Source organism: Heliangelus exortis, chromosome 3, assembly GCF_036169615.1.
Source record: "Heliangelus exortis chromosome 3, bHelExo1.hap1, whole genome shotgun sequence".
NCBI classification, from domain to species: Eukaryota; Metazoa; Chordata; class Aves; order Apodiformes; family Trochilidae; genus Heliangelus; species Heliangelus exortis.
In genome coordinates, this window is record NC_092424.1 from 24,696,866 (window position 1) to 24,709,364 (window position 12,499).

Consider the following 12,499-nt stretch of genomic DNA (forward strand, 5'->3'; position numbering starts at 1 on the left):
ATAAAGTTGTTGCTAATATAATCTGTTCTTGCAATTTGTTCTAAATATTCAGAATGAAAGTTAACCACCGAGTATTAAAATAGATATCTGCTTTTAAAACTTAAGAGTAGCATGCATTTTTAATATCAAGAGATTAACACTAGCTAGACAGAATTTTTACCTTTTAAATGCAAAAAGAAAATGACTGTCCATTTCTTCTTCAGCAGGAAAAAACCCTACCTGTATCCACCGCTTTTGAAGATAATCTTAGTGATTTTCTAGAGTTTAAGCAACTAGAATTACAGTATTTAAAACCAAAAAGCAACACACAAAAGTGTGAACTTAAGTGTGATCTAAGTCAACATTTGCAGACAAGAAAAGACTCAAATCCACAGTATTTTCTTGATCTGTACTAGAGTGATGTTCAACTAGTAAATGTTATGGCCAGCTTTACATCTCAGTTGCTCTTCAGCACAGCAATCAGCAAAATAGACCGAGCAGATTAAGCCAAAGGAGTTTTAACAGAGTAAGTTAGATGATGCCCCTGTAGTCTATGGACTGCTCCACACTTGCACATTTGCTTAGGACAAATGTAGTTTAATAATCAGGTGCAAGAGAACAGAAAAGAAAGAACCTGTAAGATTATTTGCATTGGTAACTCTTGTACACATACTCTAACAGTAAATGACTATTGCACCAGCTGCTGGCTCATGAGAAGAGGACAAAAGAGAATTATATTGCTATCTCAAAAAAAAAACAAAAAAAAAAACACTTCACTCAAGAGCACTTACAGTAAAAGCAGTAATTTTTGAGAACTAATTACTATTACACTACCATTAAGCTTAAGAGCTCTGAAGTCCATTTTAAGATTTTTTAAGTATTAAAAGGGCCCCTAGCCTTAGGCAGAATTTTCATATTTAAGCACATGTTTAGAGCTGAAAACTCAAAGATAATTTAAGAGTCACACTCAAATGACTGCAACTTTGTATGAATTCACAGTACAAGTGGCTGCATCTTTTTTCAGTTAGAGACATAACAAATACCTCTAGCAGTGATTATGAAGGGCAAAAGACCAAGAGCACACAAACAAGTAACATGCAGAAATAGAAACTTAAACTAACCCACTAAATGTAACCTGTCTTGCTAGATTTTTTTTGAACTTACTGGAAAAGTTGGTCTACTTAATATTGACAGAAAGATGTGTAAATCAATACATTTGGAACAAGTGATATATTTTAATTTAAAAATGTTCAAACTGCAGCAGCAAATCTATGCATTTAGCACATACAAATCGTCAGAAGGGTTTGCCTGTTGGGTACTTTTGACAAGATAAGACGGTATGCAAAGCTCAGATACAAGTAATGCATAACAAAAATAAACTTGTTGAAATATATACTACCTAAAAATCAGAATACTTTCAAATGAAGTTGAGTTGAGTTTGGCTTGCGTTTGCCTAATGAAAGCAATCAAAGGATAGTATGGAAAAACTATGAAAACTCTCAGTATGTCTGCTTTGCAATCTGCTTCACCTACTTTCTACTGTCAAACTTCAGACTTCATTTCAAACTTCAAAACTTCAAAACTTTCCAACTTCAAACTTCAAACTTCATTTTCAGTAAAATGAATGTCAGAAGGAGAAAAGAAAAAGAAAAATATCAGCTCTACGTGTCTCAAGTATAAGTAGACTCCTGGTTTCTTTCTTACAGTATAATACTGCCCCCATACATTCTCCCCATGCTACTTCAAAACTTCCTTGCTACCTTTCCTAATTTCACATTCTCTTAGACGTACTAAGGGTAATAAACTTTCACTAAAAATTTACAAATATAAAATCCATTGTCTCAATTTTACATGGACTAAAGAATGCTATATATAGAAAAAAACAGCAACTTTTTTTATTTGTTAAAAATATTATGGTAAAATTAATCCCTTCTTAAATCAGAAAAATATCCCCCTAGCAAATTTAAAAAAAAAAGCTTGATAGGAAATCACTTATAAAAGGGAATCTATTAACTATGTATTGAAAGAGTAATTATTTGAGAGAAAGAGCAGAGAAGCTGAAGCTGGGACAGTCTTAGAAGCATCTCAAGTTAAAGGGATGTTAATTAATATATTCCATAACAGCTATTTGTGCTTCTCGTTTTGTGTCTACCACTGAAGCATAATTGTGATAAAAGAAGATAAACTAATCTTTAAAAAGAAAAAATATTAGAGATTATTTCAGCAATGAAATAATTAGTCTTAGCTTATAATTACTTATTTTAGAATCAATGATGTCACCTTCATCACATACCACTTGTATAGACTAAATTTTTTCTTGGCAGTGCTATTGCTCTTCTCTGTTAGCTATAGTGCAGCATATAATACAAATTTCTGCTGTTTATGCAAATGAATTCATCAACTTTGTAGTAATTTGAAATCGGACAACTTTGATGATAAACTCATAAGGCCAACTGTTCATTCACCACAATCCTTTGCTATATTTGTGATGAATGGCAAAAGAATGATTATTATTTTACTTGTAAATACAGTAAAATAACATTAGAAGCAAGAGTCAGTAGTAAATAATTCAAACTGGATTTCAGCAATCGGGATTTTACAAACAATGAGAAAATATTCATCTTTTTTTCTTACTCTCTATTTCCTCTATTACTTAAAAGCAGTATGTTCAGTACTAATAGGTAACCCCTATCTAAAGCTAAAATCTAAATAAACAAACTATAAGAAGCTCCTGGAAAATAGCTGTAGATAACAAAGAGGTGTTTTAAGAATCACCTCTAAACTCTACTGGAATGTGCAAACTCCAAACTACACTATTATGGAATCATAGAATGGTTTGGGTTGGAAGGATCCTTAAAGATCACTTAGTTCCAACCCCCTGGCCATGGGCAGGGACAAGTACATTCTTACCAAGTAGTATTACTTCACATTGCTGTAACTGCTGAGCAAGCTGACCTGGTATCCTTTAACATGAGAGAGAACTGCATTCCGTGTATCACTGTTGCTCTTCAAAAGTATTTCTCTATTGAGATTTTAGGTCAGATTAAAGAGAAGATTAAATAATTAAGAAAGAATACTTATCATATTGATGACACTAGGAGTGAAAAAAATCACAAAATATCAAAAGAATGTTGAAAGCAACTGCACTCGGTTCTTGATCATTTGGGTTCAAAACCAGCTTTGTCTCAGCCCACACACCCATCCCACAGCAGAGTTTTTGCTGTACTTTCTGTACTGGAAAAAAAAAAAATCTGACCTTTCCTGGTAAGCTGCCAAGGATTTTTAACAAAGTCTTAAGAATTTTTTACTTTGAATGGAAGAGGATTTCTGGTTACAATACTCCATCCCTTGTAATCCATGCAAGTTCCTACTGCTGGGTTGACTGTCCTGAATTGGTCTCTGGAAGCCCAGAATTTGTAAGGCTCCCAAAGCAGCTCCAGCATTGTGCTGGGTGTTAATGCACTGCCAGGCAAACTTTGTTGTTGCTTTTCAGTCTTTGCTGTCACCACTTTTTAAAGGCAACATGTAAGTAAGCACTACATGGGTTTTCTGTGGCTTCTGGAATTCATACATCTAAACCAGATATAGAGAGGCCTAATTAGCTCATCTGACAATTCAGATAATGTGCCAGAGATGGGAAAAAAAGCACAGAACTTTGCAGAAACACAGGAGATAGCACAACACAAAAAAATCAGATTCCTAGAAATGAAAGCCTCAAGCACTAAGATTTGGTAAGGCTGTGCTTCACTGTTTTGCCAGATAAATGTTTCATTATTTTAATTGGTTTTAGTAAATCTAAATAATATTTAATAAAACACCGAAGCACAAAGAAACATTTGGTATTTTGTTTTGGCAACACAGACTATCATCTGTATGACACATGACCAAGAACAACCTTTTCTTCTCCATACCCTAATTTAAAAATTCCTTTGTTTAATAAATAGGCATCTTTCTGCTACACACTCTACAACAAAGATTTTCCCTTGTTCTTCTTCAAGTCCATGCACTATAAACCCTATTCTGCGTCACCGATTTTAAATTTAATCTATAAAAGTCATTTTACATATACTACAAATAACAATACGTGCCTCAGGTTGAATATTAAAGCTGTAATTCAATTTCAAGGTTCTTCTGACAGTATTCCAGTATCACACTTTTTTTTCGAGATGCTACCTCAATCCTTTTCAGTAAATTCACAAACTATCACAAATCAACAGCTTAAAAGCAGATATATTGCATCAAGAAATTCACTAGGCTTTATTGCTATCCATTTAAACAGTATTGAGAAGTTGGTACCACAGTGAAATATTAGAAACTAACAAAAATAAAGTCAAAATTAATAAAAATGTTACATGATTCCATGTTCATAATCCATACACTACACACACTCTTTACAACTTGCTTTGTATTTTCTTCTTGCATTCCTACCAAACAGAAGGGACAATATTATTAGTTATTAGACAGAGAGATATGAAAACCCACAGACATGTAAATCCAGATTTACTGAGTGCAGACTTGACCCAAGTCTCTGTTCCTTACATTTTATTAGTTTTGATTGTTCAGAGATGTCTAACTTATAGACAATCCTAGGCTTGGACTGGATGAAATGGATAAGATTTGGTTTCTATGAATCTGGATTAGAGTCTTTGTAAAGTATAAGATTGTGTCATTATAGTCTCTGCTGAAAAATTGTGTAACATACAATCAAATGAGGTACAGTGAAGATATTTACTAGAACAATAGAATTTTCTACACTGGAGAGAAATAGCTTTTTAAAAAGCTAACCACTGTACTTGAAAATTTATTTACTTTTTCCTTGCTAGAAAGCATACTGGTACATAGAACTAACTTGCATTCCTTTCTTAAAATCTGATTGATATTAGCAAGATATATACATTACATATAGGTGCTACCCAGGCACAGAAGTGGTTTGGTGCCAGTTATATACTCAGTTTTCTGTTCTAATTTTAACTTCTCTGATGCATTTTATTGGTTCAAGTAACATTAGCAGCAGACAAATGAAAAACAAAAAAAACAAACCAGTTTTATAAAAAACTTTCCCCCTTCTCCATTTTCTCAGGTTTCTCTTTGCACTGTTGTAAACAGCTACTTATACAAATCCAATCCAAGGCTATCTATCCTGTATTGGGCACAGTTGGCAAGGGTGCTGCAGGAGGGACCTGTGTGGGAGGAGATCAGGGACTGCTCTGTGCCAGCCACAGCTGGTACCAGTTGACTTTGTGATGGACAAAACAGACCCTCTGCACACCAGAATAGAACCAAGAGTCCCTGGTGCCTATGCAAATGATACTTAGGAATGTAATGTAAAAGCCAGAAGGAGACACAGACAGGAAGCTACAGAAAGGAGATGCCAGAGGAGGATGAATGCTAAACAGAGGAGACTCAACAGCTGATAACTGGGATAAGAGAGATGCACAAAAAGGCACAAGTGAGAAACAAGACAAACAGGCAGGGCAGATAGTACAACAGGAGAACTGTTAAACAAGACACCCTAGCAAGGGCTGGAGACAAGGATGAAGAGTATGTACAGTCCCAAAGGTGCTGCAGCTGGTGGGACAACCCATGCCAGAGAAACCTGGTAAAAAACAGCAACAAAAGAAAAGGAACCACAACACACAGACTGCCATCTCCTGCACTTCCCATCAAACCATGGAAGTGACTGAGTGTAATGTGCAGTAAGGGGAGTAGAGACTACACACTGGGGAGGAGAGGTGTCTGGAAGGAAAGCAAAATGGGACTGTCTAATTGTTTGACTGCTTGTATTTTTCAATACCAGGATCACTGATTGAAAGGCTGTCATATGGCAGTAGGTGAGACCCTATCAAACTCTCAGGAGAGTTTGCCAGGTGTAATTGGCACTGAGAGAATTCAATAGCATTCCTGTTCTGGATTACCAGTTTTGTGAGAGAAGGCTTAAAGTGCCTGGGATTTGCCAGCCTTCCAATTTTCTTCAGAGACAAGCTCTTTAAGTGTATTGGTGCTGCTGCTCAAGCAACACTAAGTAATACATTTTTGTCAGACCACACAACATTCAGATGATACTAAACAATGGGTGAGCAGATCAGAAGGACCAGTCTGTACAAAGCACACAGCCACATAAACCTCAAGAATGATGCACAAACCTGGACAAGAATGACTAACTCCTCAGAACACACAGAGTCAGAAGATGTGCAGTAAGAAAAGCAGACAAAGCTTCAAAAAGTCTGCTAAGAGAATTTGTGCCAGGCATTTTGCCAAAGGATAGATGGTTTCAATGGTTTCAATGATCTCCCTTTGGAGAGGGGGCTGCCAAGACAAATTCTCTTAGTTATAATAGAAAGGTTAAGTGAGGTCAGAAAGTCCCACCACACCCCAGCTGTGGGCACTTCACCAGTTTGATAATTTTGATAAAGAAATAAATGAACGCTTTAGGTGTTTACATTTAATTAGTCTGATGCCAGCAGAGTTTCTAATAACCAGTATTATACTTGGGATTGTGTCAGCTTTGATTAGCTCTTTCAACAGCCCACCAGCTCTGTCACACTACTGGAACAATCTATTTTGTGCAAGTCAAGGCCATTTGAGACCTCTGGGCTATGTGTGCTGACAGCACGGTGGGCCACTTCCAGTTTCTCTAGCAAGACAATAAAATAAAGGGGACACCAGATGTACCTGAACCTCCAGACAATTTTCTGTTTCCCTTTAGGTTATGGCAGGCAAGAAAGCCTATTTATTTTCTTCTGTAAGTGCAAGAAACAAGCTTGGTAACACACTTTAAAAGCCAGAGCCAGCAGAGTGGACAATACCTCAAGGATGTTATTTACCTTTCAAAGCAAAGCTTCAAAACGCTCAACTGTTCTCTAAGCACTTCTAATAACAGGAGGCAAGAATTAACCTGCTTTCAAGAATAATACTTCTACAGTTGATCTTAAGGCATAACTGAATACTGAAAAGCATCATTGTAACATCTAGTATCCTATCAAAACAGATAGCCACAATGAGTACCAAGACCTATTGATTCAAACATCCTTCACACTGCAATGTTCCTTTTTCAGTTATTTTCAGATTAAGTTTCTTTGTCTTACTAATTTAATGGAAGAACTCCAGAAGAAACACATCCAAAAGAAATCCAGAATTTTTGAACATTTAAATCCCACAAAAAGATTACCTGAAAGATTAGAATTTTCTCTCAAAGAATGAGTAACAAGCCACACTATTCAATCATCTGCAATAATCTTGAATAATAATAACCTTGGATAATTTTGCTAGCAGCCCAGTGAAAGATCTCTTTGAACTTAACTTTTCCACTGTCATCAACATTACATGGTAAACTGGCAGACTACAGATATAATGGATACAATGTAATACAACACGGTAGTTTCAAATCAAACATGGCATTAAAAGAACACAAAATGATTAAGGACATGCTTCTCCAGGGCCCCCCAACTTCTAAATACATCACCATAATTAAAAGCAAGTCATCATATTGAAGTTGTGTACATAAGGGATTTTGGGTTTTACTGCATTCTAAGATTGCTCAACAGCTCAGAGCATTGCACCTGCAGGAGTAACTGCCCTGAAATGAGCAAAGAATGTACAAATCTCTCTCCACAGAAGAAAAAGCCAAATAATTCCCCTGACTAAAACCTTGAAAAAATATTCAAGTAGATTGCTTTTTGGAAAGCACCTTTCCCTACCCTGTAACAGTTAAAAGAAAGAAGACTATAATAGAACATCTGGACAATGCTGGATTTTCTACCTATGGGTTATACTGACTCTATACTTTTTGGGTTTTGGGGGGTTTTTGGGTTTTTTTTTGTTTCATTTGATATACACATAGTTACTATATAAACCTATCAATTTTATTTTATTATTTTTTTTAAATCATGCTCACTATAGGACAGTCTTCTGATTTTGAAGAAAACACATTTGCACTGAAAAGATGAGAATTCTCTTCCATCCACTTTCTGAACACAAATTTCACTTTCTGAAATAAACAAAAAATTCATGAAAAAAAGTTAAGTCTGAGAAATTATAGTATAATGAAGTAATGAGAATATTATGTTTTGAAGTTAGAAGGATTTTACACAAAGTTAAAAAGATGTTGTTCTAATACAACAATTTTTACTTCTGAGTTAATACTGCCTTGCATCAGTTTACTCCATTATTCATTATAGCAACTACACTTAAGTTTCTTTCCTTTGAGCACGTCTCCCAAGGACGAGAGGCTGTGGCAAAAACAGAATTACTCTTTCTATGGATTACACATCCCCCAGGGTGTTGGCTGCAAATGCTCCTTTCAAAGGTAATTTTTTTCTGAATCTTGCCATGTAACAGTCCTAGCTAGGTGATCTTCACTGCCCCATGGCAGTGACAAATAAATATTTTAAGCCATTAAAACAGGCCAATATATTTACAACAATTTGCTAAATGACAAAAAAGGTACAGAACATGCACAATGCCTCTGTTAGGCATTTTCTCTAATTCTCTGGTAGCTTACTCTGCCTTTCTCATGCACACTATGCTGTCCTGCAGAGCACATACCTCCAAATCAGAGTCCCAAGAGGACTCCAGACAGATTTACTTAATTGTTGGAAACCCAGCTTTGTTTCAAGTGTTTTTGACTATTTTTTGTAACAATAAGGTATTTGGAATTAGAGCAGTAATGGATAGTACCGGTTTTGACATTTTAAAAAGGCAATCTTTACCCTACATGCTACTGTGGAATTTTCTAAGTATGTGTATTACAATCTATGTGCCATCTAAAAAATACTCTAAGTATTAGATTTGTATATGTACACAATTTACTTTGTGTAACAGAATCATAGTTCCTGATAAAAAATAAGAAACTAACTTTGAGAGAGAGAAAGGAACATAATGACACTATTTTTAGATGAGCAGGTAAGACCTGTAATTAAAGCCTGATCTTAGCCTAAGAAAAACATCTGTTTTCTTCACTGTGTCATTAGTAAAATAATGAATTCCATTCTACACACACATGATTTTTTAAAGTCTGAAATAAAAATCCAAGATATTTCCAGCTACACACATTTACCCATAAGTCATACTGTAGATCAGGTTCAAATTATGAGTATAACTTTCTTCACAGTTATGTTTGAAACATTTTCTAAGTCTCTCCCTCCATTCTGCCAAGGCTGACATTTATAATATAAATAAAACAGGCCTGTGAATTAAGAAATTTGATATAGCTACATATTACATCAAATTTCTCATACATAACCCTGGACAGAAAACTGACTAAAAGATCACATTCTTCAAGTGAATCAGAAGAGAAAATATGCTTATTGGTGTATATATACATATATTTTTAATGAAGATTATCTGACACATGATGCACAGAGCAGGAAACTGTTGAACAGTGACAATTTCATAATGCAGATTAGTAGACCAATCATTAGAGAAAATAATGAAACATTTATTTTAAAATATTTTCTTCTTAAAAATGTGTTACTCTTAAGAATGTGAAATGGAAGATTAAAATACTTGAAAAGATATATTAAGGTTTAGCTCTGGATAATTACAGACAGTACAAATAATGGGAAACATGCTTTAGTGATCTCCAGTGTCTCCATTGTGTCTTGCTGCTTACAAAGAGACAACAAAAGGAGGGTTCTATTATACCCTGTGTGATCCCAGCTGGATACTAATGCAAAAGGGCAATTCTGATTGTACTAAAAAAACTTTGGCAAAAAACTGTTCATCTGGTGTAATTGCTTCAATCTGAATCAGGGAGATGTGCAGGAGAAAACCAGCTAAGAATCTGGTAAGCACTTGTTTTATGAATCTGTCCCTCAGTCAAGAAGTTGCAGTGAAAAGTCTTTTAATCACCTTCTGATGGGAATTTAGTGGATTGTATCTAAGTTCAAGGGTATTAAAATGTGCAAAGGAGACTATGAAACAATGGCTAGGTTATAGATTTTAACTTCTTAACTAGAAAATTGACTCAAAATAGATTTTCTAATTTACAATGAATCAAAAGAAAAAACATTAGACCATAGCAAAAGTGGCACAAATGTATCAAAAAGCAAATGAATAAACATTTGAAAAGATTTATTATTAGAAATTATAATAAATTTTGGAAAGATGAATTGATTTTAGTTAAAAGGTATAACTGACAATTTATTGGGCGGGAAGATGCATTATTTTCCAATTGTTATCTACCTACAGTAAAACTGATTTGTGTCCTATTGTATTTTATGGAAAAGGAGAGAGCAACTTTCAGTGATTTAGATTAAATGTATTAATCATAACCAGGCACTGTGAACTATATATCTACTATTAAAGAAGATTTTTGACATTTAATTCTGTAGCAATATTTTGGCTCTGTACCACTCTTCCTAAATCCAATTCCTGCTACAGTTGGCAGATTTCTCCCTTTTAATTTTATGGGGTTTAAAGTAGCATTTAACCATCCATGCGGTAAATAATGCAGGATTAGAAATATTTAGTGTTTTGTTTCCCTTTGAAGAGTACTAATCCATCACCCCCCAAATATTTTAAAAACTTTTTCCACATTCTAGCAATATCGAGTATAAGATTTAGTAAATCACCCTATGTAAATGAAGTTGTTTTCCTGAAACAAAAAATAACATTAAACCCTTAAGAAAATTGCCATCAACTAAAGAAAATACAACATTGATATCACAAAATTAATTTTATAGATATGTCTGTGTGCAAATAAAATGTAAATAAAGAGTTTTAATATATTATATATGTTATATATGATGTGACCATTACATCACACTTTTACATCATTACATTACACTTTTATTCTCAATAATCTGCAAGGGTTAATATATTTTCAAATATTTATGCCCTGATTACCACTGCAATGCTAGCAGTTATTTATGCAAAAACCTCCCTCATTTTCATGCAGTTATTTCCTATCTTTCACTTAAGTACAGCAAGTTTACTGCATGGGAAAGCTGCCTCATTGTAACTTCTAACAGGCAACGTTCTTTAAGTTATTCTGGGTACTGCTAACTGTCTTAAATTGCCTTAGACCTACACTAATAATTAGGTATCAGATTAAAAACAACAAATAAAACCAAGAAAAACCAAAAAACCCCCCAAAACCTAAAACCAAAAAAGTAAAAAAAAAAAAACAAAAAACCCAACAAAAACCAAAAAAACACAAACCCCCCCAAACCTAACAAAACTAACTAAAAAACCTGTGGAAAAATCCACGGAGGCTTAAGGACAACACCTAGTCACCAATATGGTTAAAGTGAAGTCGTTTATTAACAATTCACACTCGCTTTATATAGAACCGTTGTTTATATAACGTTATCTTGCAGGCTGCTATATCTTGGCCACAAATCCTGTTCTCACAGAATTTCTGTTGGCTACATCATTATCTTGTTATTCTTCTTTTCTGCTGCCAGCTCCCTTATCTTTTTCCCATAACTCATCTTCCAGTAACCTTGCAACTGGGCCTCAAGGCCCTTAGTTTACTCTAACTAAAGCTAAATAGTCAAGATTGCTCACGTCTGTTTTCTTCCAGTTTCCCAACATAAACCTAAAACCTAACAAACCTAACTAAAAAACCTAAAACCTAACTAACAAGCCTAACTAAAAAACCTAAAACCTAACTAACAAGCCTAACTAAAAAACCTAAAACCTAACTAACAAGCCTAACTAAAAAACCTAACAAGCCTAACTAACAAGCCTAACTAACAAGCCTAACTAACAAGCCTAACTAACAAGCCTAACTAACAAGCCTAACTAACAAGCCTAACTAACAAGCCTAAAAAATACCCCTAAAAAACTAAATTAAAAAGCCCTAAAAACCAAAAAAGTAAAAAACAAAAACCAAGAGCAAATCAGAGAAAAAAGAATGGCACCAAAAATCTTAAATGCCATACACATTTTTATTTTCTAAGTATACCAGCATGACATAAAGCAGGGAAAAAAAAAAAATTCCTTTTTCCACTTTGACTTTATTCTACAGAGAATAAAAATGTAATTTGCAGTAACCCTACTGCATCTATCTGTTTATGTCATTGTAAAATTAATATTTTAAAACTAAGAAATCCAATGAGAAGGGGCCGGAGAGAAGTGGAATTGGGGAATATTTTAAAATTATTCTTTATTCTATTATTCTTTAAAATGAATTTTCCATGTGTTTAAAAATAACCACAATAACATCTTCAGAAGGACAGTTTCTACAGTTTGCCCAACAACCAGCAGTAAGAAAATGACAATTTTCCGTTCTCTGAACTGAGAATAAGTTTATTTCCCAACTTTTAAAACCATGATCTGCAGGAGTGCCAAGTCAAGGCTGAGAAACAACAGAGTAAGAAAGTTGTTTTCATACTTACGAACACAGGTTTTAAAATTACCAGTCAATAAGGGACTACCTGAAGTTACTGGTGAGAAAAGCAAAAACAAACTACAACAAATATCAAACCATCAGGATCAAGCAAGAGTCTACTCAACCAAATTGCAAGGAGGAAAGCAGGACAGATTTTAAACAGTTACCAGAACAGCTGGACTGAAA

The 12,499-nt window shown here is 34.5% G+C and overlaps 1 protein-coding gene across 2 annotated transcripts in view; it reads right to left on the bottom strand.

Moving 5' to 3' along the window:
• The window catches only part of GPATCH2 (G-patch domain containing 2), a 123,252-nt gene that overhangs the window by 79,615 nt on the left and 31,138 nt on the right, over window positions 1-12,499 (bottom strand). The window contains exon 6 of one of the 2 annotated variants that reach the window (XM_071739674.1): window positions 7,844-7,966. The exons of the other annotated variant lie outside the window; for it this stretch is intronic. Within the exon in view, the coding sequence (XP_071595775.1) occupies window positions 7,859-7,966 (108 nt within the window). The 3' untranslated portion in view covers window positions 7,844-7,858. Of the gene's footprint in view, window positions 1-7,843; window positions 7,967-12,499 lie in introns of those variants that run through there. 2 annotated transcript variants of the gene reach the window in all.